Below are 27106 nucleotides of genomic sequence, written 5' to 3' on the forward strand. Positions count from 1 at the left end.
TAATGATCACCAGCGTGTACTCTTGCTTTATATTAGAATCGGTTGTGTTTATAATACAAATCAAGAGATTTCTTAAAGATACTGTGATGAACTTTCTAAATTTAGTAATTAAACTGCAAAATTCTATGTAAAAAAGCCTCGGCCCTTGTACATTAAGGTAATTACACATTCGAAGTAATTTTCGTCAAAATCAGGCTTTGATGGAAATTGTCTGCGCAGCTGTAGGTGAAAACGTCAAAATTCTGTCAAAAAAGTGATTTATTACGAAAATTACTTCTAATGTGTAGAGACCTTTAGGAGCAATTTTCGTCAAAAAATAAATTTTTGATAAAATCAAATTTGAAATTGAATTTTTGAATAAACGTCATAATTCTTTCAAAAATGCAATTTTTGACAAATATTGCGTTAAATGCGTAGAGGCCTTAAAATTATTAAATTTATTTGTCAAATCTCATCTATACGTTCTCTAACCTCAATTTGTCGTTATCGCCATGATTTCATAATTTTACTTTGCCCTTTTTAAGTAAAACCTAGCTTTTTTCGTTCTTAAGAAAAATCTTCAATCATTGCTGGATCAGTGAACAATATTATTACGATTTTATAAAGTAAAGTGCCCTCAAGTCGACTGGTTCCTCAATTCGACCGTTAGACTTATTTATTCAATTTATTTATATTTGCACTAATATTTGGCGTATGATCTAACATTAATAGGTCAATTATTCCATAAATAAATACGAATCAGTGACAATTTTATAGAAATTCACCATTAAAACATTCAAATATTGACCACCGGTCGAGTCGAGGAACCGGTCTACTCGATGGCACTTTAACTTATGTGATTTCCTACAAGAAAACAATTAAAAGTCTATAAGAGGAATTTTGGTAATCTTCTTAGACTTTCCTCTATGGGCTCATCTTGTCGTTCTATCGGTCGTGAGCCAATCAAAAATGATTGCGAGGTGTATGTCTTACCTTACGCTCAGAATTATTGTAATATTTGCTGTCCATAAGCTCCTAGGTCTAATTTACTTGACCTATTTTCGTTTCTAACCTCACTTTATTCATTGATCTAACCTCTAAATTCTGCATTGAAATTTCTGAATGAAAATTTTTATTCTAATTCTAAACTATTAGGGGAATGTGGGCAAGGTTCGCAAAGAGTGAACCTTCAAACGATGCGAATTTTCTTTTTGTTTGCAAAGAGCTGGTTTACCATTTCTCGTCTTGTCTTGTAAGGTTAATAATCAACTATCGTATGGGTAAGATGTGATGACCTAGCTCTTTGCAAACAAAGAGAAAATTCGCATCGTTTGAAGGTTCACTCTGTGCGAACCATGCCTACATTCCACTAGGTGTTGATTTTATAACCCTTTCTAACCTCATTTCATTTGTTCACATAACCGACATAACCTCACAAATTGATTTGCGATATTTATTTATTTTTTTAATATAGATTATTGTTGAAGATCAGAATTTGCCCTAAATAAGTATTGAGTTCTCACCTAATCCTAACTCCTAACCTCACTTAACCTCATTTCATTCGCTGACATAACCTCAAGATTTCTAACAGTCTTTCATCAGTTAATAGCATATTTAGAGTCATGTAACCTCATAATATTTCCAATAAATTCTCACTTTGAGAATTTTCATTATTCGTGAATGAAATGAAACAATATTTACACTAAAGTTTACATAAAAGTGTAAACAATTCACCCATCGCTGCGTCGAATGTCTTTGGGTCAGTCGGACAAATTTCTCTAGTAAGTCAATTGATCTTTTAACATGGGACACGCTAATGAGATGAAAAGATTTATTGATAAAATTTGAGTGTGACATAATATCTCAATGAGCAAGTAAGTGGTTTGGTTATTACAGTGTGAAGCATACAATGTGGGAAGCTTTCACTTTCGGCTTGGTCTTGGTCGATTACTTGTACTTTTTTTTGTGCTGCCTCAAAGGTGATTGTAGTCCAAAAAATGAATTTATGACTCTGGTGACACCCAATTCATTTTCCAAACCATGCCAAATTGCACTTAAATAGTCTCTGAATTGGTTTAATTAATTGGTATTTCACCATTTATGTTTTTTCTGCCCCCTCATCAGAATACAAAAGTGGCTCAAGGAAACATTCTAGAGCTCAGGGGAAAAACTTGAACAGATTTGCACGATATGTTATGGGGTCTTTGCATGGAAAATCAACGAAAATTGCATGTTGAGGTGAAGACAAATATCGATGCAATATTGTGAATGGGAAATTGATTGAAAGGCAAACCTGTGCTAGTTGGAAGGAATTATTCAATATCGACAGGAAAATTTTGAGTAGCTTTGTTGAATAGAAAATTCATGGAAAATTTCTCAGAATTATATTATAAAAAGCATGAACAACCTTGATATTTACTCAAAAACGTCACTAAAATAATTGGTCAATTTATAAAAGCTCTTCGGTATCTACTATGACCTTAAAGTTTAAGATCGCGACGAGATTTGCATGAATTATGCTTGATTTATTTTTATTCATAAAAGCTAAATTGGAAAGACTAATATTAATTTCATAACACTCGAAAGGCAATTGAACAAATGAAATGAATCTCAGTAAAAAGTAACTTACAACATCTTTGTATTTGAAAGCTCTTTAATTTTTTTCCTCCTACAAAAAATAATTATGTGAAGAGCTGTCATAAATAGCATCTTGTTAAGAGACTAAAATCACAGTGAATTTAAAAAAAAAAAGACGTTGTGCAGTAAAAAGGTTGAAGAAATAGGTATAAGAAGCAAGAAACTTCATTATATCTGACTTTAAAAGTTACTCGTTTTCCGGGAACAAAAAGCTTTTCATGCAAACTTTATGACTGGTAGTAAAAATTCTCACTAAATTTTCTAGTGGGTTCACTATTGTGATAAAAAAGTGCAATAGAGAATGAATTTATGCTTTTAAGAACCATTTTCACACTCAGAAGAGAATATATTAACAGCAATATAAAGAGTTATATCACACCCTAATAGGAAAACATGCAATTGAATCTATTATTAAAACATTATTTGCACAATTTATTATTAAATGAAATATTGAAACTTGAATTTAGTGCTGCGCAATTGGAGTGAAGAGGTACAAAACAGCAGTTAATTAAATCAACAAATCTTTGAAAATAATAAACTGATCGGCTATATACTTTAGGTTCAAAGGCTAATCCATTAATATAGTTCACTCAACAAGTTTCTAGAAGTCACCTTTTGTAGTTTATGTTAAATTCTTTATTCGATAGTGCCCATCCTTACACTAAAGAAATTAGTGAAAACCAGAAATATTTATCAATAAAATTCTGATTCCTTCCAAATTAACAGAACTTCTTCCCTTTTTGTGATCCTTGAAACTTCCGAACATAAGATCATTGGAAAAGTTATAGAGAATTCCAAAACCTTTCCGAAATGCCTAGTTTTATCCTAATTGGTCAACATTTAAAAAAGTTATTTAAAATAATGTGGAAATCACTGAAAAATACAGTCGCGAGCACTTCGTGACCTGTCGTGTTAAGTCGCCAAGACGGGGATCTACCACGTGAACTTATTAGATTTCTGCGCACATTAGCAGAAGGACTTTATTTTTCTCTCTAGAAAGTACCTTTCTCCTTCAGTAAACAAAATGACCTGAATCGTGTCTTATAATTCTGAATTTGTACCCAAAGTCACTTACGAATACGATTTTGAGACAAAACCATCAGGACATAACCATACTAAACAGAAAGCATAGTTTTACAATCAAGTTTCGGTGGATAAGACCTTTTTCCACTGAAAAGTAACACTGTTAGAAGCAAAATGTTCATTTGGCCTCTAACAATCGAAGACTTTCAACCCTTGGAGGACCTTAACCCATTTAGTCAATGTACTAGAAATACATGAGATAGGATGTTCATAATTTGGAATTAGTTATATACACTTTAATAGATGATTTCTTTTTTGAAAAGAAAAAAAAATACCTTTCATGGGGGCGCAGGGAGCCTCTGTCAAACACACGTTTTAACGGTCACTAAATTTAAATTCTGTATATTAATTCATTACAAACTCTATTGATTTAGATAGAGTGACTATCCAAGAAAAGACATCGGCAATCAGAATTAAAATGAGGAAAGATGATGAAGGCCAATTTTAACAAATTCGACGCGATGTCGAACTTTCCATCTGCCATTTTGAGCAAAAATTTTGCATGACTTTCCGCAAAGCGGGAAAAGAACAACAAAATGTATTCACATCTCTGTCGGACTATTTTTCCACGTAATTGAAGGAATAAAGTAACTAAAAATCCATTCCCTACAGAAATTCGAATATCAATTGCCCAGGAATAAATAATCTAAAATATCACTCAATTTACGTATGATGTATAATACCATGGTAAGGAATGGGTTAAGAGACGTGAATGATGGATATATTGACAAATTTGATAATTATCTAATAAAACCTAGTCATTTCATTTAATTCCTGATATCCAACATCCTTAAGCCTTTAATTTTTCCTTTATTGTAGATGCTAATGATTTTGCCCCCCTCATGTTCGTAATCTTTTCTTTAATTCTAGGACTTAAGGATGGTCTTTACCGATCCAATCTACCAAGCCTGATTGGTAAGGACCATTATTAAGCCAGGGGCCTCTCGATATTTCATTTTTCCACACGTTTTTGCATAGAGGCACTGAAGACTATTGGCAAGTTTTTTCCTAAAGAGAATTGACTTATCAGTCTGATATATTTCGAAATCATCCATTAAAAGCTATCTAAATATACATATTTCATAATGTTCGCCAAAATTATACAAGAACTACGAGCAAATTTGTTTAAGTCGCGGTGCAAGATCTGTAAAATTTTTACAAGGAAAAGTGAAAAATAGCTTCACTTTTTATTAGGCTTGATAGGCTCCTGCTTAAACATTAGAATTAAAGAAAAGTTTACGAACAGTAGGGGGCAAAGTCAACCGAATCTACAGTACTATTTTTTCGCAATTTTCTAAAGAAAGTTGGGGTATTACAATTATATTATTTAGTTCTACAATTGATTTGTAGAGCTAAATTACATTACATTAAGCCCAAGTTTCTTTTAGAAAGATGCGAAAAAGTCATATATCAATTTTATCCTACCTCTATCTCTTCTTGGGCTTGAAAAGTAAAATTGAAAAATTATCTATTAGTAAGACTAGTACAATAAACGTTGTTTTCTAAACCACAGTGGGACCTCGATAGAGTCAACTCCCGATAGAGACAATCTCCAATAGAGTCAACAGCTATTTTTTTACTCTACGGACTCCGATAGAGGCAACTTGGACCTAAATTGACTCCGATAGAGTTAATTTTTCCTTTATTATTGAACTAATAATATTATATGATTTTATTATGATTTTTTCTAAATTAAAGTCAATGTTTTGGTGTATCAATGTAACGTTTTTAACACAAGAAAAACATTTACATGGTAAATTTTATGATAAGATTTGTATATTAATCGTCTAATCATTTTCCAACAAAATAATTTTCTTTTCGTGATTTTAAGCGTTTTGACCGATTTAAAGTTCACTTGTCTTTTCTCTCTTGCCTTAAGATTTTTTGATTAGACCTATGAGCGTAATGTAAGGAAATTTGTAATATAAAGAAAAACGTATAGGATGATAGATTTTTTGAATACAACATAGCGAAAAAACTTTTTCGAAATTTATTCAAACTTTTTAAAGAAATTACTTGTTTAAAAAATATACATGATAAACGACTATAAAAGTTTTTAGAAGTTTACAGTCATGGCATATCGAAAAGAACTTTCAATCTCGTCTTTTATTCACTAAACGCTTAAAAGAAATTCTAGTTAATAATATTAATTGCATCAGAATTTTTAATAATTAAGTATCTACCGGAGCTCCCCTAAAAAAAAATATAAAAATTTTAGAACACCATTTCCTTTCCTTAACATCGTGGGTGGACTCCAAGATTACCACATGGAGAGTAATTTATCCTTAACATTATATACTTATAATAAAAACATTCCTTAATCTTCAACGTTTGCCCATACATATGAGTTTTTTTTTGACCAGTGAGTGTAGAATTAATGGGTTAATTGAATAAATAATCGACTATCGTTTCGAATTTATCAATAATCTAGAACAAGCATAAAATAATATCCCTTTCTTTCAAAATATCACATTTTAATTAATTTTTCTCGTACTCCAATGGAGTCAACAGGCCTGGAAATAATTAGTTGACTCTATCGAGGTCCCACTGTATATGCTTTTCTATATCAGTTAAATAGAAGGGTAAATCATTTGTGAAACATTTATTAAATAATTTCATTTAAATTTATAAGTTTAAAAACAATAAAATTTATTGTTCTAAAGCACTTAATGGAATATGAAGTAAATAGAAGCATTAAAAAAAATATTACGAATAATAACAAATGTGCCTAAGACTTCTATTATTTGTGAATTTTCCACATTATAGAAATTTAATGGAGCAGATTTTATTATCCATAATTAAAATAGTATTTTGTTAATTTCTAAAATTAAAAAAAAATAATAATTTAAAATTTTTTATGGATAAATGAAAAATTAAGAAATATTAGTTTTGTTACCAGATAATTAAAAAGAGGCTTAAATATTTGGTTGCTTTTCATAAAAACGTAAAAATTACCTTTTTATTTAATCATTCTTAGCTTAAATAAAATGTTGGTAAAAGATTGGCCGATTATGGAGACTGATCGGCGCCGATCAGATTACTTGCCGCTGACACTACTTATTGAGCCCATATAGAAGTAAATTTTGATTCTCCAATAGTGTCTTGGATAAAAGGTAAATGAAAAAAAAAATTTGCACAAAAAGTCGTTGAAATTCGAAGAATTCAAATTCAATTTCGAATTTTCATACTAAATTTTCGAACAAGGTAGGGAAAATGTATCAAATATCACAATAAAAAGCTGGAAAAAGAGTTACTCAGTGATTATGGACTGATTAAATAATGGGACAAAAACAATAAACGTCGTTGTTCTGTTTTTTTCCTCACAAAAATGTGAAGACTGTCACATTTTGACACTTGAGTACTTCGAAATTCGAACAGGATGTAACTTTTCCGCCAACTTTCGAAAGTATTAAGAAGTAAGAAAGTCTCTTTTTTGGATCTTCAAATAGATTTTCGATTTTTTCAAGATCTACTTTTGTACAGAAAGATTCACCACTTAGGGGGAAGTGGGGCACCTTTGAAAGTGGGGCAAATTTGAAATTGGCATTTTTCACCTATTTTTAATTAAAATTGAGCCTTATCGTGATATAATTTAGCTGCACAAACATATTGAGAAGCTAAATCACATTTTGATATGGCTCAGTTTCACTTAACATGGGAGAAAAATCTCAATTTCAAAGATACCCCACTTTTAAAGGTGCCCCACTTCCCCCTATTCACTTACGATAGGGTTGGATATCAAGGGCAAATGATCTATTAATTAGGTTTTCAAAAACCAATAGATTTGCTTTTGTTAAAAATATCGAGATATTCAAGAACTGGGATAAACTTCTAGACTGCAGACTGCCCAAGGAGTTAAAAAGTATCTCTACTGAAATATAGGAGCTCAGTTACAAAATTTTCATCCCTCATTAGTCACACGTGTAAACAAAAATTACATAGGCAGTAAAGACAGATAATAGCATGAGTTAATAAGTTTTCCTCGAATTAGTTAGATATAAAATAAAACGCAGTATAATAATTAAGTCGTTAAATATATCGACTTTAAATAAAATATTATCCAATGGTACAAATTTTACCTTTTTCCGTGATTATATATTTAAATTTGGAAATTAGGTAAAAAAAAAAGCTGGGGCAGTAAAATCAGTTGATTGGAATACAAATTTCCGTTGATGATCGTTGCAAAATGAATTTCTTCACCATCTCTTGAGATGACCTCACGCCACAAAAACAACCATAAAATGCGATCTAGAAATGAAATATTAAAAGCGAACAGAAATGGTCTGGTAGATATCCGATCAAGCTCCAAGATTTATGATTAATCATTGCATAAATTTATTGGGAAAGTCTTTTGAGATTGATGAGTGAATGCGGATGATGTGGGTGCCCCTGAAAAAAAGCTCAAGTGCTCGTGCCAAGTGACCGCGAAGTTGAAAAAAAAATGCATTGGCAATGCAATTGATCAATTTGGTGAAGCCGGTACCTTCCCGCCTTTTTACCAGCTTTTGTGCCATCCAGTTTTTCCCCGCCATGAAGGCCATTGAGTACATTTTGTGGTGCAAATGCTCGACACTTCCATCCCGCATGACACAGACGCTGACGAATTGAAAGCCCCTCTCTAGGCCATTGCATAAGTGCGTTGTCGTGTAGCGGTGATATGACCGTGATATGAATACCATTGACAGCGAAAATGGTGACGATTGATCGTCACGATGGGAATTTTACGCATCGTGGCACACGCGACATTTTTCATCCAACCTGCTGAGACACTTGAATGACCAAATTAAGTCTCTGCCTTTGTCTCATCTCGCAATCCATGTCTTTGCAGATAAATTAGAGAGAGAGTCTGCAAATTGGAAGGTGAATTGGAGGCAAACGAGGAGAAAATGATGAAAAAATGCGTTCTGCTGCTGCTGATAGTGAGCACCGTAACAAGCCAATTAGTGGAAAATAGGGATGAGAATTCAGGGAAAGCCAAGATAAGACGCCCAAGATCGATACTTGGTTTCTTCCAGTCAATTTTCACCATTCATCAGCTCCATCAAGCACAGAAAACTGACCTTTCGTACACCTTGGCGCGCGTTTACGACATCATGAGGAACAGTTTCTCCGACACTGCTACGAAAAAGGTAAAAAAAAATGCTAATGTCGTACTAAATTTAACTCTTTAACACATTCTGGGAAATTTTTACTCTTCACCTCTGAAATTTAAAGTCTTTACCTTTTCGTACATCTAGAGGAAAGTTTTCAGGGTACGCATACGCTCTGGCTTCGAACATTTTATATTTGTCCCATATTATTTTAATAAATCTGACTAAATTGCAATGTTAATATCCAGTCTTAAGTCATTGATCCTGAAAAAATCAGGACAGATTCATTAAAGAGATATGGGAGAAATATGGAGTGTTCGAAGACTGAAAGCCATCCCCTACTCGAATTTAACTTAGGTAGGGGAAAGTGGTCTGCCTTTGAATACGGGAGCCTTTGAATGTTTCAATGTTTCTATTATTTATCAAAGCGAAAATTCTATTTTGTGAACTATAGTTAATACTATTAACTATTTTCTATTCACTTCGATTAACAAAATGGAATTTCAGCTTTGGGAAATAAGAGAAAAATTGGAACATTCAAAGGCTGACGCATTCAAAGGCAGGCACAAGGGCGTACCCAGGATTTCAGTTAAGGGGGGGCTAAGTCTTAAATTTTGTTGGCGGGGGCGGGTACATAATTTTTATTTTGAAAAAAAAAGCATAAAAAATAAAATGAGATAAAAAGTATCTATATATACAAACTGGTCCTACTTTTCACGAGAGATTAGCCTATGCCCAATTTGTAGGTATTGATTAAGGAACGATCATCAGTGTTCTTCGGACCAGTAGTGCATTGTCTCCCATATTATTGGCCAAAAATAAAATTAATTTTTAGAAATTATTCGCAACTTTTTACCAAATAACTACAGCAAGGATGCATTCCGTTAGTTCATATTTAATCTATAGAATCAACTACCCGTGAAACATCTGATAAAGCCCCTTCCGATCTGTAGAATACAGTACATTTTTACTATTACACCTATCTTTATTCATTTCTGATAATAATAAGCATATACAAAAATATTAAATAGTGTTTTGGAGCTTGGAACATTGGTCTTAACATTTCGTTTTGTGAAACCCTTCAAGGCAAAAAGGACTATCAGTCTTTAGAGAATTAATGATATGCTTCTAAAAATTTCCAGCTTTGACATTTTTATTTAACGAAATTTACTTAAGACTAATAAACAGAATGCTTTTTTCCAAATTTCTTTTCCAGCATAATAAAAAAAAAAAATAATTCAAGTTCTTGGACATAAGAAGAAGATTTAAACTATATTTGCTGCATTTTAATTTAAGAAAAAAATCAAAATTCAGCCATTTAGCTATGTTTTCTAATATCAAAAACGAATATTTCCTGTTAGGTTATGAATAAAAGGGACAGATAATCCTAACCGGCTTATGTAGGTGAGATTCTTAACGTGAGCTAACTCGGAGTGCATGCAAATTCGATTTAGAGCTGAAGTTGGGAGACGCCATTCAGTTATCTTGAATCAAATTCGTGAAATTATACAAATTTTGTATTTAAACCAAAATATCAAGGATTTGGATGAACTGACAGAAAAGTGATATATGGGTGAAATGTAGACCAGAATGTTCTCTATAATTTTGCCGTAGAACTTGACTTCATCGATTACTCAGAAGCCAAGATAAGCGAGGTTTTTTGTTTCTTAACTCGTTTTTTCATCCAGAGTGCCCCAAGTGTTCATTTGTTGAACTTCAACTAAATCAAAGAATTGTTGTACTTTGCGGGACTTTCCATTTAAACCCCTATTTTAAGTGTCTTGGTGGAGTAGAGGCAGTCAAATTGGCATCTGAGTGATTTCAAAGCGTTATTATTGGAAAAATCAATTTTTTCACACTTAAACGGCAAAATCTGAGTGATAGCGTAGTCTGATCGGAAAATGATGTATGGACGAAATGTAGAGACAAATGTGCTCTACAATTATGTTGAAGTAATCATCAAAATCGGTTCAGCGACAGTCGAGATAATTGAGGTTATGTGATATTGAAATTGGTTTTTCGACTGTGGCGCCCCTGGTGTTGGTCCCATGAAGTTCAAATATTCTAGAAAGTTGTAGCATTTGGTGAGATCTTTCGTTTAAGCCCTCATTCATCAAAATCGGTCACATAGAACCGGAGATATGATTTTTTGAATTTCGTGAACTTTGACCCCTCATATCTCCGGTTCTATTGAAACCACAGCGCACATACGCACCATTTTGGAAACGTCCTAGACTGGACTACAACATACTAAAATTTCATTAACTTGCACAATGCCGTTTTTGAGAAAAGTGACTTTGAATTTCGATGAATTTTGACGCTATCACAGCGCCACCTGTGGTGACTTTTTGAACTTCCATCTGAAAGTGCTCATCGAGACGAAACCAAAAAGGTAAAATTTAGGTCGCTATGTTAGTTAGAACCGGAGATAGAGGCCGGTCAATGTTCGAACTTTGACACCTTATAGCTCGGGTCAGGGGTTTTAGATCGACTTAAGGTTTTTTTTGTTTGATAGGTATAATCAACGGCTACAACATACTAAAATTTCAGCCCGATTGCATAAGGAATTTTTGAGTTATTTAACTTTTAAGATTTAAAAAATTTCTTTTTAATAATAGCGCCCCTAGCGGTGGTTTTATGAACTTGCGATGTTAGAAGGGGAAGTGGCATTTCACGAGAGCTTTCCAAAACGCCCTCATTTTTTAAATTCCGATAATTAGAACCGGAGTTATGGCCATTTTAAGAAATTTTTTTTGGACCCTTATAGCTCGGGTCAGGGGGGTCGGGGGACCTTAAGTTTGGTATTGATGGAAAGCTCTAAGGCCCAGCTATAACATACTAAAATTTGAGCCCGCTCGATGCCATAGGGGCGGAGCTATTGAGAAAACAAAAAAGGGGGGTCTTCAAAATGGCGGAAGGAGGGGTGGGGGGTGGGGGATCAATGCACCAAGTTGCAATTTTCATCCGATATATAACCTTTGCCGAAAACCGCAAGTCGATATCTTTTTTAGTTTAGGAGCTATTAAGCTCCAAAGAGCGGCCGGCCGGCCGGCCGGGAACGTAAATTAGCCACATATATATTCGTGATCAGGAAGTGCTGAAACACATTTTGGCCAAGTTTGAGGTCGATCGGACGACATGAAATTTTGTTAGGATTATAGTAGGTGAGATTATTAAGAATCTCACCTAATAGTCCTCGAACGAAGGATTTTATGTTTACTTGATCATAACTTATTCTATAAAACGAAACATGGTGTAAAAGGGACAGATAATCCTAACCGGCTTATGTAGGTGAGATTCTTAACGTGAGCTAACTCGGAGTGCATGCAAATTCGATTTGATGCTGAAGTAGGGAGACGCCATTCAGTTATGTTGAATCAAATTCGTGAAATTATACAAATTTTGTATTTAAACCAAAATATCAAGGATTTGGATGAACTGACAGAAAAGTGTTATATGGGTGAAATGTAGACCAGAATGTTCTCTATAATTTTGCCGTAGAACTTGAACTCATCGATTACTCAGAAGCCAAGATAAGCGAGGTTTTTTGTTTCTTAACTCGTTTTTTTCATCCAGAGTGCCCCAAGTGTTCATTTGTTGAACTTCAACTAAATCAAAGAATTGTTGTATTTTGCGGGACTTTCCATTTAAACCCCTATTTTAAGTGTCTTGGTGGAGTAGAGGCAGTCAAATTGGCATCTGAGTGATTTCAAAGCGTTATTATGGGAAAAATCAATTTTTTCACACCTTAACGGCAAAATCGGAGTGATAGCGTAGTCTGAGCGGAAAATGATGTATGGACGAAATGTAGAGACAAATGTGCTCTACAATTATGTTGAAGTAATCATCAAAATCGGTTCAGCGACAGTCGAGATAATTGAGGTTATGTGATATTGAAATGGGTTTTTCGACTGTGGCGCCCCTGGTGTTGGTCCCACGAAGTTCAAACATTCTAGAAAGTTGTAGCATTTGGTGAGATCTTTCGTTTAAGCCCTCATTCATCAAAATCGGTCACATAGAACCGGAGATATGATTTTTTGAATTTCGTGAACTTTGACCCCTCATATCTCCGGTTCTATTGAAACCACAGCACGCATACGCACCATTTTGGAAACGTCCTAGACTGGACTATAACATACTAAAATTTCATTAACTTGCACAATGCCGTTTTTGAGAAAAGTGACTTTGAATTTCGATGAATTTTGACGCTATCACAGCGCCACCTGTGGTGACTTTTTGAACTTCCATCTGAAAGTGCTCATCGAGACGAAACCAAAAAGGTAAAATTTAGGTCGCTATGTTAATTAGAACCGGAGATAGAGGCCGGTCAATGTTCGAACTTTGACCCCTTATAGCTCGGGTCAGGGGTTATGGATCGACTTAAGGTTTTTTTTGTTTGATAGGTATAATCAACGGCTACAACATACTAAAATTTCAGCCCGATTGCATAAGGAATTTTTGAGTTATTTAACTTTTAAGATTTAAAAAATTTCTTTTTAATAATAGCGCCCCTAGCGGTGGTTTTATGAACTTGCGATGTTAGAAGGGGAAGTCGCATTTCACGAGAGCTTTCCAAAAAGCCCTCACTCTTTAAATTCTGACAATTAGAACCGGAGTTATGGCCATTTTAAGAAATTTTTATTGGACCCTTATAGCTCGGGTCAGGGGGGTCGGGGGACCTTAAGTTTGGTATTGATGGAAAGCTCTAAGGCCCAGCTATAACATACTAAAATTTGAGTCCGCTGAATGCCATAGGGGCGGAGCTATTGAGAAAACAAAAAAAGGGGGGTCTTCAAAATGGCGGAAGGAGGGGTGGGGGGTGGGGGGTCTATGCACCAAGTTGCAATTTTCACCCGATATATAACCTTTGCCGAAAACCGCAAGTCGATATCTTTTTTAGTTTAGGAGCTATTAAGCTCCAAAGAGCGGCCGGCCGGCCGGCCGGCCGGCCGGGAACGTAAATTACCCACATATATATTCGTGATCAGGAAGTGCTGAAACACATTTTGGCCAAATTTGAGGTCGATCGGACGACATGAAATTTTGTTAGGATTATAGTAGGTGAGATTGTTAAGAATCTCACCTAATACTTCAAAAATGCCATTCGTTCAAGGACGCAACTGCAATAGGGATATGCTGTTGAAAATGACAATGATGCTGATGGTCAAGGACTGGTTCGACTCATTACCTAACAGGAAATATTTGGTTTTTAAATTTCGGATGAATTTATGTCAAGAAATGTTGTCCATCGTAAAGTAATTTTTTTTCAAAAAGGTCTCCGTATTCCGAAAATCAGATCCCTACAGCTGAATTTTTAAAAGAAAATTTCAGAAAATATACTTTAAATGTTGTGCTTCTGTATGCCTAAGAGCTTGAATTAAATAAACTTTCTATTATGTTGTAAAAACATTAGAGAAAATGTGCTTTTTTTGGTCAGTTTCACCTACGTAACCCCTTAAAGGGTTACATGGATCACGCAGCCTAATAACAGCACGTTTTTTTCATTTTTGTCAACGTAATTAAATTATTTCAATTAAAGCCCTTAAGTATGTATAAATAAAACATTTGAACTGCATTTCTTTTAAATTTTTATTTAACCTTTACTCCTTGGAACTTGGCACCTAATTTTTGGAAACGTCCTTTTGAAAAAAAAAAAAACTTTTGGAAGTCACGATGACTCAGTGTGGATTAATCTAACGTCAAAAAAAAAACAAATTATTTCCTATTACTGTGTTATCACACTTGCACATTAAAATTTTAATATGAGGCCATTGGGCTTTTAATAGTTTTTGAGTTTTTATAAGTTCATTTTTGTATTGACCCTCTACAAATGAGCAGTAAAACATCAAATTTGAGAAGTGACTAAATTTATAACTTTAAAAGCAATAGAATTTTCATGAAATTTTCGATCTTTATGAATTGAAAAATTAGGCCCATTTTTGGAAAGATTTGGATTTTTTTACTGGTCAAACTAAATTTTTTGCTGAATAAGTATATTTTTTTTACTTTTCGCTTGTTTTTGAATTTTTTTGACGCTTGCTGGGTACGCCCATGGGCAGGCCACTTTCCCCTACATTTTTTTGAACTGTAATATATGTATAATTTGTCATCTGAAACTTCAAACCCATATTTATTTCATTGAAAATTAAAAGATTATTAAGGCTATACAATTAAATATTAAAATCATTAGAACATAAGCTGTTTGAAACCTCATCATTAGGTGTGCTAGAATGGCTACAATCGAATTTAAAGATCACACGAAGCCGACTGTTAAAATTTCGTTTAAGTCTTTTTGTCACAATCAGTATTTTATATGTAGTTTACATAAGATATCAAAACATCAAACGATTAAAAAAAAACAACAATTTACAGCTGAAATTAATTTTATATTCATAGCAGAATATAAATTATGAAGTTATGAATCATCTTTATAACTAAGGCAAGACTTAAAGAAATTTTTGATCAATTTTGAAAAATTTATTGGCAAGAAATGCAAATTTATTTGTCAAAAAATCGAAGACAAAAACTTTTATTTAATATTCTTTTTAATCAATTCTGTTTTTTTTCTCTTAATTTTATTGAAATTTTATGTTAGCGCCAGTCTAATCTATATAATGAATTTTGAATGTAACATACCATTTAATGAGACTCACGGCTGACATATAAATTATAAAGATATAATTAGGAGAGACTGGGGCAAAAAGTCACAAAACGGATATTTTATTTTTTTTACAAGCTACCCTAGCACCTTCAAAATTTCTAATTAGCACAATTTTATAGGAAATTTACCGCTCTACAACTTCGTGTTAGGTTACATATTTTCATAGGAAATTTATTCTACTACACCTTTGTAAAACACCGTTTTCTCTATCTGAGCGTGAAAAGCGCATTTTAAGCTATTTTACAAAAAACACACAAAAGACTGCAAATTGTTTGACCAATGCAAACAACAAGCGGCGACACATAGCATTGACGTTTCTTTTTGCCGTGGGACATCAGAAATTATTTCGGTTCTTGTTACTTTTTACTCCATAGCTTTTGTTACTTTTTACCCCAAGTGGTCGTTTTTAATAAAAGGATTTCTGGAGAAAAGAATCTTTGTAAAATTCTAAAATAGATAGCGGATTCGTATTCAAAGAATATCCAGATAATTTGGGAAATCCAGTGTATCAAATTTAATATAAGTAGCTAATAATTGGTATCTTCTGCACGGGAAATATTTCAAAAATAGGGCTAAAAATTTCGATATTTTTTTTATTTTCTAAATTCCTTGTTCGAATTCTAAGAAACTTACGACATTGAAGAAGACCTATGGAGGCTATCTATGGAAAAAATTTAAACCGCTATCTTATTTATCTTGGCATATATTGAATTTTAAAATTTTCGATTTGTGACTTTTTGCCCCAGTCTCCCCTAATGTTACCTAAACTATTTGAAAATAAGTTTATTTAAAATATTATCAGAATGTTTGAAAATATTTTTTTGAGTGATGGGAGACTGCGGGAAAATTTGTAAAAATAATATTTTATTTTTTCACGAGGAACCTTAATTGATTTATAATAAGGTCAGGAGGGAAGTCGGGCTACATTGAAAACGCTATTTTTTAAATATATATTTCAAAAGAAAATTGGGCTTTAATTTAATATAATTAAAATATATAAAATAATTGTGAATTTAAATTTAATTATGGATAGGTCCAGCTTCCTTTTTAAAAATGCGAAAAAATTGATTTTTAATGTGGCTCCATCTCCCACTGTTCTTTATTAATTAGTATTGACATTTTCTTTAAGGATAGTATTCTAAAAATATGTAGAGTGTAGAGTACAAAATTTAAACATTTTTTATTTTCTATATTCCTTCTTCTAATGACTTCTAACTTTGCTCATTTAAGAAGGTTCATAAAAGTTATCTAGGGTAAAAATTTAAAGCCTTTACTCTCTTCGATTTTAGAAAATATTGACTTTTGAAATTTTCGATCTGAATTTTGATCCAATTTCTCTTATTTATTGAAAATTAAAAAAAAAATTCTACTTGAATTTAAAAAAAAAGTTCCTAGAAATTTTCTTTTTTCTATTGTAACCGTGAGTACAATACGTAAAGTTGTGCTTCAGTTGATTTCAAGTATTATATTTCACTGGCATTCGATTTTATACTTTGTTATTCTTTAGAAAAATTTAAATGCAGTATAATCTGGAAAATTTTTAACTCTCTAACGGGTAAGACCTCCTCCAGACGGTCTTCACAAAAATAACATTTACAGCGACAATAAAGGTTTTATTCATTTAAAAGTGCTATAGTGTCCTCGGTAATAGTCTTATAAACATCTTTTGAAAGTTTGAACTCATTTTGACTCTTCGTTTTGTTGCTATTCCCAGTTTTGTGTGACAGGTCAGAGAAAAAGCAACAAAAAATATTTGTGCAATAAAACTCATTTCCGATTTCCATAAAAATACCGATTTAAAGTTATCTGACTAAAATAAATTTATTTTTTACTGAAATTTTATATGTCATTCTACTTTGTATATTTTATTTAAAAAATTTGAAAAAACTAAAAATGTGAATTTTAGAAGCAAAGAGTTTCAGAAGTTTTTTTTATATTTTCTCACCTAACGACCAAACTAAAAGAGACAATGAAGAATGGATGGTTTTTCCGACTTTATTGGACCATAATTATCCTAGAAAACATTGTTTTAGAACTTTTTTCGCATATTAAAGAAAACACCGTTAGAGGGTTAATAATTTTTACAAGTTTTCACTATTTTTATCTTGATTTTTACTGCTAAAGGAAAACAAACGAGTTGTAGGAATCTGAAAACTGACATTGACAACCTTTTCTCCCGCATGATGGCATTGCTTTCCCCCGTGTGTAGCGCTAGAAACTGTTCTCAAATTTCTAATTCAGAATATTTGAATCTTTTTGATGCAACCAAATTTAATAAAAATTAGCCAAGCCCTTCTAGATATTCCTAATATTTTTTTGAGAGAGAGAGCAATTTTTGTTAAGCTTTCTGTCAGATTGAGTAGGAGGTATGTCCAGCACATAATCATCTCAAGACTTAAGCGGTCTTCAAACCAAACCTTTAGCCTAGTTCCCGAAAGTCTCAAAATCGTAAATAGCGAGCAAATTTATTGCTTTTGAGAACAAAATAGGGTACTTACCAATAATAATAATCTAATCCTAACTTATAAATTTTTCGAAACAATCGTGATTGATGAGCAATTAGAGCAGTTAAGCCGTATGTCTAAGCCTTAGGTCTGAAGCCCGTATTAGACAGTTTCGGCGATTCTTGTGAATAATTGACTTTTGTCGTATATCCAGCAAATAAGATAGTTTGGACTGCATCCTTTAGCCTGCAATTTATGACCTAAATATTCTCGACGATGAGACTAGGGGGAAGTGGGCACCTTTGAATTGGGGCAGCTTTGAAATTGAGCTTTTTTCTCCTATTTTCAAATGAAATTCAGGCTTATCATGATGTATTTAGCTTCGCAATTGGTTTGTTGAGCTAAATTATATCATAATAATGTCCAGTTTCATTTAAAAATAGGAGAAAAAAGCCCAATTTCAAAGCTGCCCCAATTCAAAGGTGCCCCACTTCCCCCTACGTCTGTTTGAGGCTTAGGGGGAGGTGGGGCACCTTTGAAAGTGGGACACTTTTGAAATTTGGATTTTTTTTTTATCTATCTTTAAATAAAACTGAGCCTAATCGAGATATAATTTTGGTACACAAACAGATTGAGAAGCTAAATTATATCACGATAAGGCTCAATTTTATTTAAAAATAGGTGAAAAATCCCAATTTCAAAGATACCCCACTTTCAAAGTTGCCCCACTTCCCCCTATGGGAGAACAGTGTGGTTAAACTCCTCTGATTTTTTATAAAGCGGTCTTCAGACTAGTAATTCTCGAATATCTCAAATAAAATCTTAAACAGCAATCAATTTTGCTTGGTTACAGAACCTAATAGGTCAATTGCTTTAAAAACCTAATTTTTAATCAAACTTCTTCAACAAATAAATCTTGACTAAAGCGGGCTTCAGACTAGACGTTAAGTCCATGGTCCCGGTCAAAATTCCGAAAGCTAAAATCCTGAATGGTCCAAAATCCCGAATTCTTAAAAGTGTTATATCTACTCCTACGATTGTACCCGCGCTTTTTGGAGGCAAAGGGAAATCTTGTAACTTGGAAAATTATTCTAAACATTTTCTTCCATATAATTTCATCCCTTTCAAGATTTTAAACATTCGGAATTTTGGCTTTCGGGATGTTGGCCTTTTCGGGATTTTGTCGATCGGGATTTTGGCTTTCGGGATTTTGGGTGCGACCGGTTGAGCCATATGGCTCAGCCTTAAGTCTGAAGCCGGTATAAGAGAAATTAGAAAAGTTATGCCCTACGTCTAATCCATAAATCTGAAACCCTTATAAGGGACGATTTTTAGGGAAATTGTGGTTTAGTATACTAAGGGCTATAGTAATCCATTTCGCTATTAAAAATTGGGAAAATTTCTTAAATGTGGTTAAACCTCTAGTATGAATCCTGGATAAGACGTTTTTTAGATTGAAGATTTAGGGTAAGTGTACCAAATTCCGGCCAGCTTGCAAGACCGGCCACATTTTTTGTTCTTCAAATTTCCATGAATTTTTAGTTTTTACATACTCTAGATATTATACAATGCAAAAAAATAATTTAAAAAATATCGCTTCGACGAGCAAGATAATCTGAAATAGTCATTGGAAGAATTCCAGAAGGACAAGAAACTATGAGAATGAAGATGACCGGAATAGGCCACCAATATTATTTCTAAATTTTTATTCATTTTAAAATATATAAAGAATGATTTTAGAGAAAATAAAGACGATAAACTGTCTACAAGGTTCCATGCAACACTCCTTGTAAAAAAGTAACAAAAAAATCAATTTGTATTAAAAATATTACATTTCAAACTTGAGACTTTAGCGCTTGCATGCAACTATGCCGAGATTTGGCACACATACCAGCGATAAGACGGCGGTGGACTCTAACCCTATCTTAAACTACTTACAAATCCTTTGTGCTTTAAAGAGAATTTTTCTCAATAGCACTCATATTATTAAAAGCATAATATTTTGACAATATAGAAGTTAAGCTTTGTAACTAAAGCCTACATATCGTCGCGGCGACTGGTGGATCAGCAACTGTGCTAAGTGCATTTACTTTGTGTCTAGTCTGCATTCTCTCCAAACGCGTCGTGGCGATACATCACTTACATCGAATGCAGACACAAAGTAAATGCAGTTAGTACAGTTGCTGATCCAACCAACGCGACGATTACGACCGCATCAATAGAAGAGATTATTTCAAAATCTTTTAATGGTCTGCGAGTTAAATACTTTCTATCTACTATCTATCTATCTACTATCTAGACTTTCTCTGACATTTAAAATTTTCCTACAAATATTTTCTCTCTAATTCTTTAGCCAATTCTTGCTGTTGAGCAAACAACTAGTGAACCGAACGCAACAACAACTACAACAACTGAAAGAATGCGTCTATCACGAAGAGAATTTGGAAGGATTCTTGGTCGAAATTTCCGGGGTTTGCAACGGGTGTATCAACTTGAGAAGCTGGAGGCTGATGCGGTAAGGAAAATATTATACTATACAATATACTGGAATAAATTAAACCAATTAAATTGGAAATTGTATATCTATTGCAGCAATCAAAACGAGCATTTCAGGAGTACAAAGTTCAACTGGGAAATTCCCTGGCTCCGTTTGTGTACAACCTCCCGTCGGATAACTCGCTAAATTAGCCATATTTATTAGTTTGTGTTTAGTATTACATAAATTAATTTATTATATATGAATACCTCCCCCAGCCCCCCGGCTCCAATCACCCACACCAGCAAAACACCTCTCCAAATTGAACCCAGAATTTACAGATGATTTTCGATTAACCAATTTAATTGATAGTCAGTGATCTGGTGAAATGCCAGCACAATTGCCCAATATGCTAAATGAGCTTTGTTGCAGCATCTCATGTTGCAATAATTTGCGAAAAGCAGCGTAAATTGTATATAGGAAACATTTTTTTTTGATAGGGGGATATTCTGTAATTGTAATGTTTAGGGTTAATAAGCGAAAATGCCACACACTGTACACACTATGCGGTTGTAATTTCACTGTGATAAAAGGCTCAATATTAATTAAAAGCAAATAACATTTTGTTGCTGTTGAACTGCGCTTGTAGGATTAAATTTTGAACATTTTACCTCATGAAATATTCCTACAATAAACACCTCAATTTTCGGCTTCAAGATTCACAAAATAGAAAGCTTTCAATCTCCTTTGGGGACATAGAACTCTCCAATGGACGGCCCTTTTTTTGAGCCAGAGAACCAGGTGTAAATAAAGTTTCAATTTAACAATTAAATGTGTTCTTTTTCTTGGATTTGTCTCAATGACTTGAGACTCTGGCTTGGTGCTTGGGAAATTCATTAAATGTCTCGCCGTATATCCAGGGAGATGCGCCAGGGAAGAACAGCATGGATTGACCTTTTGTTGCTGTTCTAACGCAATTTCAATGTTTGGAGATTGCAGAGGTGGACACAAAGATAGTGTACCACTGAGATAAACGGCGAAATTGTTTGAGTTGGGAAAAAAGTGCTTTTCTCATTTGATTTACGCCCAGACCTACCATTCTAAGCATCTTCTATGAGATTTCCTGTGTCTCTTACCAGTACACTCAGAAAAATTCATTGGTCAGGAGTTATGCTTAAATTCAAACCCTATGTATAGAGCAGAATCTCTTAAATCTGAATCTCTCTAATTCGAACGACGTTGGATTCAAAATGTCAATTGTGGGGTTATGTTAAAAAATTTGTATTTTGGATTATTGAAAATCATATTTATGTACTTCTTCCTGAATGTTTGCATACTATCGTGTAAAATGAAAAGGAAGTATGTTACCACTAAAACTCGTGAGAAAGTACGGGAATTTAATTCAAAGTACAATTTAATCTCACATAAATTTCGATGGTTTTGAAAAAATCTTTCGAATTTGGGAGGTGAGAAATGTCAAAAATACCCCCCGAGCGTTCGAATTTAGGAGACTCTACTGTATTTGCTGAAAAATACATCTATCATCTGAGGAGTTTTCCAATACCAATACCAATGAATGATAATTTTTACTCTAATAAAAAATATTATGTATGAGTAGTGTACCTTCTATTCCCAAGAGGGTTTTGCTTAAAAAAATTGGAAATATAAAAAAAAAATAATAAAAAATCATTTATCAGTGCGGTCATTGGAAAATTCGTCACTTTTGAGCTTAATTATTTACTATATAGCAAATAGTTGGAGTTTTCCAAAAAATATCCTAGATTCCTATTACCTTATACTTCACGATTACGTACAAACATTAGAAAAAAAGAACTTTCTTTTGGCCTGGAAAATAATCTCATAAACTTCCATACCCCAAGATCTCGAACCCGTATTGTTAAAATGATTACAACTTAAAGGAAAGTGCCCATGCTTTGCACGGTCCCAAGCTTCATAATGGCTATTTTTTTCTATGCTTCTGTAGTTAAAAAAAAAACTAATTTTCTCTATGGGTTACGAGTGACCCAATCGTCCTTACAGGGTTAAATGATTGATTTACGGCTACACAGAGAACAATTTTGAAGTTTCCAAATTCAATATTCGTGGTATTTATTTTAACACCACTATTTTAATAAAAAAAAAATTATACCAAATTTTCTTGAAACAATTTGGATTGATTTTGATTTCTTGAACTGAATCAAGAAATAATGGGATTAATTTAGTACATTTTGGTAACAAATTTGTAAAATTTATTTTTTAAGAGGAAACGCTCTTGTTTCCTCTTAATTGATTTTATCCCATTATGGTATTGATTTTTAGGGTATTTCGGTATTGATTCTATCCCATTTTGATATTTATTTTAGGATATATCTATATTAATTTTATCCTATTTTGGTATTGATCTTTAGGGTGTTTCGGTATTGATAGATTGATACTATCCCATTTGAGTATTGATTTTGCAGTGTATCGGTATTGATTCTATCCCATTTTGGTATTAATTTTAAGAAAATACAGTATTTTTAATATCTCGTTCTGGTATCGATTTTAGGATGCTCCGATGTTGATTCTATCTCATTGCGGTATTGATTGTACCGATAGGAAAGGATGAATACCTTAATAAGATAGAACCGATACCATAATATTGTAGAATCTATACCTCAGTTTGATAAAATCAATACCGAGCCACACTAAATTCAATACCGTAATTAGGAAGAATCATAACCAAAATATCCTCAATCCATTACCAAAATAGAATGGAATCAATCCTGAAACACCTTAAAATCAAAACAGAAATGGTATAGAATTAATACCGAAACACCCTAAAATCGAAAGCCAAAATTCGGAATTTTGGCTTTCGTGATTTTGACTTTCAGGATTTTTACTTTCGGGATTTTAGCTTTCGGGATTTTGGCTTTCGGGATTTTGGACTTCGGGATTTTGGACTTCGGTATTTTGGATTTCAGTATTTTGGCCGGCACTATGCAAAAAGATATTCCTTGTCAAAATTAATCCGTAAATTGTGGATTAGTAGCAAAAAACTTTAAGAAAAAATGCATGAAAGTGAAGGAAAGAGAGAAATTTTATGCAAAAGCCTAATCCTTATTCGCTTATAAATCCAAAAACCAAATGCCCAAAATGTTTTAAAGTCAAATTTATTAACTGAAAAAGGAGTTTTATTACATCGAAAATGAAACTGACTTTTGGTCTGACCTAATTCTATTCCTGGTTCTAGACGCTGAAGACAAAAATAGAAGACAGAAACAAACTCAACAACAAATTCAATTCAATTATAAGATTAATATAAAGTTTTCAAGCTTTTTTGAAAGATTCAAGATAATTGTAAAATTTATTTATTAAAAAAAAGTTTTATTTGATCTATAAAGAAGCTATAGAGTCATTTTACTTATCTGAAGTTCAGTGTTCATTCCAGTTTATTCCTCTTAAATAGAGCAAATTTTGTTTTACCTGGGGTCGAAAAATTTAGTTTTGATAAAAAATACTTAACTTTAAAAAATTATTACCCTTTTCATCTTAAAATTGAAGATTTTTTTTTTAAATTTTATTATTCTAAGGCTCATAACAAAGTCATCAATATTTTGATTCGAAATATCTCTTTCGAAATGCAAATCTCATATTGAGTTTTACCCCTTTTCAAAGCTTTATGCGAGCTTCAGACTTAGGAATTATGCCAGCTTCAGATTGGAGGTTTATCCCAGTTCCCGAAGGTCTCAAAAATCTAAATAAAAAGTAATTTTATTGATTTTTCAAAATCTAATGGATCTTTTTCCCTTAATATTTAATCCTAAATAACAATTCCCTAAAAAATCATGCCTGATAAGGACTTAGAGGAGTTAAGCCAGATGGCTTAGCCTTAGGTCTGAAGCCCGTATTAGCTATAATGCTTAACTGCTCTAAATTCTTATCAATCACGATTTTTTGCAAAAATTTAATTTAGGATTGGATTATTGAAGATAATAGACCTATAGATTCTCAAAAAGCAATAAAATTGCTCGCTATCCAGGATTTTGAGATTTTTGGGAACTGGGCCAAGCCTCTAGTCTGAAGACCATTTTATACAGGCTTCAAACCTAAGACTTATACGGGCTTCAGACTTAAGGTTTAGCTATATGGCTTAACTACTCTAATTTTTTTTATCAATTACGATTTTTTGGAAAAATTTAACTTAGGATTGGATTATTAAGGACAAATGATCTATTAGGCTCTCAAAAGGCAATAAAATTGCTCGCTATTTAAGATTTTGAGACATTCGGGAACTGGGCTAAACCTCTAGTCTAAAACCGGCCTTAGCCATATGGCTTAACCCCTCTAATTTCTTATCAGTCAAGATTTATTGAAAAACTTTGACTCAAGGTTGGATTGTTAAGCACAAATATTCCATTAGATTTTGAAAATCTAGAAGAATTGGCTGCAATTTTGGATTATGATACCTTCGGGAAATTAGCTAAACCTTTAGTTTTTAGACCGCTTTACAATCGAAATATTTTCAGAAAGTCTAATTTTGCCTTTTTGTGAAACTAATGTAGATAGAAAATAAAAAGTTTTCCAAAAATAATTTTGGGAAATCTTATGTCAGTGAATAATACTTTTAAAATTTTATTTTTAGAACTAAGGTTTATTTTTCTGCATAAACTAAAGATTTGTTTTACAATCATTAAAAAATATTCTAACCCCTGTAGTAAAACGGGTTTAGTACACATGATAGGTAACCTATTTTATTTCCTTCATAACTTTACATCATATCAAAGTGAAATAGATAGTCTGCTTGATTTTCTATTTTATCCTAGACACACATGGGGGATTATAACAGTGTTAAGGTGAATTATCTAAGCAGGGGGTAAAATTTATTACTGTATTGTATAATTTCAATATAATCCTTTCTCCGAGTGTATCCCAGGATGTGGTTTTGGGAGAGAATTCCTGTGGATCGAGCATCCCAGTGGACAATGGTTGGCAGACAGTGCCATAATGAAAATCCCTCGCTTCATTCTCCAACCCCAACTGAGCCAAATAAGAAATCATGACCAAATGTCTCACCCACTTTCACACATTTTTCTTCCAACTTTATTCCGCCCATCTGAGGGAATTTTTGAAATTCCTTTTCATACTCGTATGTTTTGATTATTCGACATTCACCCACCCTCCCCTCCGCCCCTTGGTACAATGGCATCGTCTCCTTGGGGACACGATTGGCCTATTGCACCAGCTCTTCATCACTTCACCAGGGCAAGAAATGGATGAGAACTTGGGTCACCAGCTCCACAATAAAAGTCAATATAAGCCAAGACGATAGTTCCTCTGAGACTTGCTTCGAGACACAATCTTTCTCTCTCTCTCGGGGAAATTATTTGGGGGTGTGATGGGGAAAAAATCTCTGGAGAAACTTGTGCTGAATGGTTGTGGTGAAATTAGAAATGCGACGAGAATCCTAGAAGCAAAACTTTCATTTTAGAACTTCTATAGAACGAGCTTTCAGTATGAGCAAAAGCACTCAATGCTCAAACAATATTTTTGGCATCTGTTTCAATGAAATTTAACAATCATTTTTCATCCATAATTTTACAGTTTTATTTCTCTTATAAGACATTTTTCTTCGAATGCAAAAGCGAATAAAGGGCATACAAATTGGAATATTATACACCTGACTTCTAATAATTTTCTGAGAATCAAAATTTTATCATGAAAGCATTTTCATAAAATCTATTGAACTTTTCAAGCTTTCGATGTAATCTTTTTTTACGATTGAGAGATTTTCGTTATTCATTTCCCATGAATTTACTGAATTGTCATATAAAAGACGTAATTTGTTTTAAAACGATTGAAACTATTTTCATTTTTCATGATAAAGGTTATATTATCTTAAAATTGAATAAACATGTCATTGTTTTTATCATTCGGCGAGCGTCGAAAGCTAAACGATTTTAATTTAACTGAAAACATATGTCTTTTCAGCTGAATTATATAATATAATAATAATAATGGTGACACAACGTTCCATAGAGGAGCTAGACCTTCCCACAAGGGGAGTTCGGGACATCCATTATTATTTTTTCCAGTGCAGCTCATTGGATGCAATCCGAACACCTTTAACGCCAGAAAAATTCCTGGTGACCTAAAGGAGATTCGAACCCGGAACACTTGCATCATAGAGTGAGTGCTCTACCACTTGACCCATTGAGTGAAAACATGTCTTTTCAGCTGAATTATGCTAACATTAAAACGATACTCGAGGGCAGTGCCATTTCCATATGTTTGGTTAGAACCTTTTGTTCGAGAACTGCTGACCGGTCAGCATATTTTTGCTAATCGACTCAGCAAAAATCTACTAAAAATCCTGCCTCTCTCAGCTAACTGTGCTCGATGGGCACTAAAAAGCTTTTGCATATTAAATTAAAAATTTAATGTCAGAAAAACGTAATTTTTACGTAATCAAAATTAGTGTAAGAACAGATAAAATAAATAATGCAATTCTAATGTTAATTTTAGGTTATTTAAAGAATGATATAAGAGGTGAATATCATCAGTTTTCCATTACAATTTCTGTCAGAAAATACCTCACATAATCTCATCGTGATTTTCTTGAAGTAACAAATTGGTAACTATGACGGAAGTTTTCCCAAAAATAATTACGAAATCGTTCTGCTCGATTTTTTAGTCTTTGTCAGCTATATCTTACTCAATTGGATGTTATTGTAATAATTAAAATCGTGAAAATAAT

At 33.2% G+C, this 27106-nt stretch overlaps 2 protein-coding genes across 2 annotated transcripts in view; one reads left to right on the plus strand and one right to left on the minus strand.

The window, feature by feature from the left end:
• The window catches only part of LOC129807773 (uncharacterized), a 30994-nt gene extending 9792 nt beyond the window's left edge, over positions 1–21202 (plus strand). Inside the window, exons 2-4 of the mRNA XM_055857253.1 lie at positions 8528–8828; positions 20248–20409; positions 20487–21202. Of these exons, the coding sequence (XP_055713228.1) occupies positions 8586–8828; positions 20248–20409; positions 20487–20582 (501 nt within the window). The 5' untranslated portion in view covers positions 8528–8585 and the 3' untranslated portion in view covers positions 20583–21202. The remainder of the gene's footprint in view (positions 1–8527; positions 8829–20247; positions 20410–20486) is intronic.
• Positions 1–27106, minus strand: part of LOC129807774 (protein stunted) — a 351397-nt gene that overhangs the window by 271477 nt on the left and 52814 nt on the right. The gene's annotated exons all lie outside the window — the stretch shown is intronic.

This window comes from Phlebotomus papatasi, chromosome 3 (genome assembly GCF_024763615.1).
Source record: "Phlebotomus papatasi isolate M1 chromosome 3, Ppap_2.1, whole genome shotgun sequence".
Taxonomy (NCBI): Eukaryota; Metazoa; Arthropoda; class Insecta; order Diptera; family Psychodidae; genus Phlebotomus; species Phlebotomus papatasi.